The following is a 2,938-nucleotide window of genomic DNA, read 5'->3' on the forward strand; positions in this document are numbered from 1 at the left end:
TCCCCTCCTCCCTCTCCCCTACAGGACGACGCCGCGGGAACCGCAGGCCCTCCTCCCTCTTCTGCCCTCGGCCGCGCCGAGTCCCGCCGCGATCTTTGACTCCGTCAGGGCCCTCCCCTCCCAGTTCTGACACTTAGACGCCAGTCGAGTTGGAGCGGAAATCTGCTTTATTTCATTTTCATAATTCCTGGCGGTGGCTGTGGAGGGGTCTCAGTGCTGGGAGAAGGCGGCCTCGGGGTCGCAGGCGGGCTCGGCGCGGCAGCCGTCTGCGGGGAGAGACGCCAGGTCAGCGCCGCCCCGCCCGCCGCACGTCGTCCCGGGCCCCCGGCCCCGGTCCCCGCCGGCCCGGCCCCACTCACCGGGGCTGCAGCAGATGCCGGCGGCGGCGCAGCGGCCCCCGCTCCCGCACGGCTTCTGGCCGGACTGGCAGGGCGACGGCAGGTAGTTCTCCTCCTGGCAGCGCAGCGCCTCGGCCGTGCCCACGAAGCAGCCCAGCTCGTCCGCGCAGCAGATGCTGGGCCCGAAGCAGCGGCCTTTGCCCCCGGGGCCGCAGGGGAGGCACTGGCGGGAGGGCGGGGGTGAGCCGGGGACAGGGGAGGGGGCCGGGCTGGGTCGGGAGACCCCGAGAGGCCGGGGATGCGGAGCCGGGCGGGGGAGGGCGGAACGGAGGAGCGCCCGAGGTTGGGGTCTTCCTGGTGCTGTTTGCGCCCCCAACAGCGGTGGAAGAGGGGGAATCAAAAGCCACTCAGCTCTCTGGGGAGCCGGCGGGGGGAAGGGAGCGGCGGGGGCCGCGGGACCAGAGCTCACCTGGCGCACGTCGAGGTCCAGCGCGGCCCTCTTGCCGCCCAAGGGGCAGTTCTGGATGTAGCAGGCGGAGGTCAGCGCCAGGAGGCCGAGCAGGCAGCAGGCGAGGCTGAGGCCGGCCATGGTGTGGGTGCGCTGGGTCCGGGGTCCGGCGACTGCCACGGTCTCTGCGGCCCGGCGTTTTATGCCCGGGGGCCGCGCCGGCGGAGCCGTGTCTAAGAGGGCCGCCGCATGGCTGGTCACAGCGGGCCGCTGCGGGTCAAGCCCTGCGCCCCCGGCGCGCCCACTCATTTGCAGCGGCCACGCCCGGGTCAAGGTCACCGCATCGGGCTAATGGCTAATGGACCGGTGATGATAGCGAGTGCCGCTGGGCGAAGGAAGCTGCTCGAGGATGGGAGCGACGCGGTGGCCTGGGTCCTAGGGTGGAATAGGGAGTACGGGGGGCGCGGTGGCCCAACCAAGAACTATGTAGTCCACTCCCAATACCTTTGGGGGAGGGGTCAGGGAGGACACTTGGGCCGCTCCAGGCCAGAAGGGACTCCCCATCTGCCCCCTTGGCCAGCCACAGGCGCGTCCCAGTTCTCCTCTGCAAGGAAGCTCTCCTCCTCCTGAACCCAAATTTCCTGGAACCCTGCCCCCACTCCCAACAACAGCATCCACTTCCTTGCACCTGGAACTCGGATAGGAAAAGATTTTATTTTCTCTCACTTCTAACTGAAATTCAGCCTTTCCTTTAACTGTGAGGGAGGCAAGAAACCACGGTGGAATCTGCAATCCCTATGGCTTTGTCACAAATGAAAATGACAGATCTTCTCCTATCCCATTACAGCTGTTGCAAATGTCTCTAAAAATCAGACTCATCACTTTGACATTACGGCAGTTATTGGACCTCCACTCGATCTTGTTATCTGATGCTTTAAATAATGGAGCACATTTATGACAGTATCACAGATGTGTTACTATTTTGATGCTTGATCATAAATATAACTGGTTTCTTTTGTAATTCCATATCTTTCATTTTATGCATTTAAAAACAATGATTTCTTGGGGTTCCCCCCCCCATTTTTAATGTACGGTATCTCCAAATGAAAATAGTGAAAAATAAAAGAAAGACAGACTACCTCAGTGGAAGGGGTGTTGGTCAGTGTGGTCATGAACAGGGAGGTGCTCAGCAGGGATCTTCCTTCAAAAAAGGACTTGCCACCCAGCTGCTGAGAGAGTGGTCAGCAGACAGCCTTTGCCTGACAGCTCATCCAGGGCCTGCCTCAGCTACAGAGAGCCACCTGAGCCAAGGTCACACCCTTCTCTAGTGGCCCACATCCAATGACTGGTCCAGTTTGGCCCAATGCTGGACAACTTTGATGGACTGTTTCAGCTCCGGACCTCCCTGTAGAGTCAACTGAGGCCTACATGGGAAGTTCTACCTTTGCCTAGTCCTGTTTCTGCCCTCCTCCCTCCCATAGGCGTGGGTGCCAAGGACCCTTGGTAATAAGCATCCTGTGTGTTAAACTCCGTCTCAGTCCGCTCCCTGGGGAACCCAACTCGCAATAGGAAGAAATGAGGTCATTGTCACCCCTAGGAGCAGGTCAGGCGGACCTGGACTACCAGTCAGCAGCTGGTTTTGTTTCTCACCTAAATCAGCTCATTGGTATTGCCAAGCTAGAAGGCCAAGGGCTTGATCCTGGAGGCAGCCTCAGAAGGCCTTTCGCCCGTCCCGTGGGCACACTGACCTCACCCTGGTTAATACATGCACATAGATTACCTTAGCGTAATGGCCACCCAGGGCCAGCATTCCTTCATCCGTTCAACAGCTGTCATCTGAAGATGCACCAGGCAGGCCAGATGCTTGGAAATACCAGTGAACCAGACAGACAGAAGTCCCAGCCCTCAGGGACTTTATATTCTAGTGGAGGGGGAGAAGCATTAAACAATAATTTCAAGGAGGAAGGGTATAGCTCAGTGGTAGATTGCATGCTTGGCATGCATCAGGTCCTGGGTTCAATCCCCAGTATCTTTGTTAAAGCAAAAACAAAAACCTAATTATCTCCCCGCTCCAAAGAATAAATTAATTTTAAAAAACCCAATAAACACATTTCAACAGGTTAGGAGGCAGTAAGTGCTAGGGAGGAAAAGG

General features: G+C 58.6%; 1 protein-coding gene across 1 annotated transcript; it reads right to left on the minus strand.

Annotated features, from left to right (window-relative positions):
* Nucleotides 1-210: 210 nt before the first annotated feature.
* OXT (oxytocin/neurophysin I prepropeptide) lies at nt 211-962 on the minus strand. Its single transcript, XM_072943568.1, has 2 exons — nt 808-962; nt 211-561 (listed from the first exon to the last, which is right to left on the minus strand). Exons 1-2 carry the CDS (start codon nt 925-927, stop codon nt 211-213), a joined length of 471 nt encoding a protein of 156 aa, XP_072799669.1. The 5' UTR covers nt 928-962.
* Nucleotides 963-2,938: the final 1,976 nt, after the last annotated feature.

The sequence above is a fragment of the Vicugna pacos genome, chromosome 19 (assembly GCF_048564905.1).
Source record: "Vicugna pacos chromosome 19, VicPac4, whole genome shotgun sequence".
Taxonomy (NCBI): Eukaryota; Metazoa; Chordata; class Mammalia; order Artiodactyla; family Camelidae; genus Vicugna; species Vicugna pacos.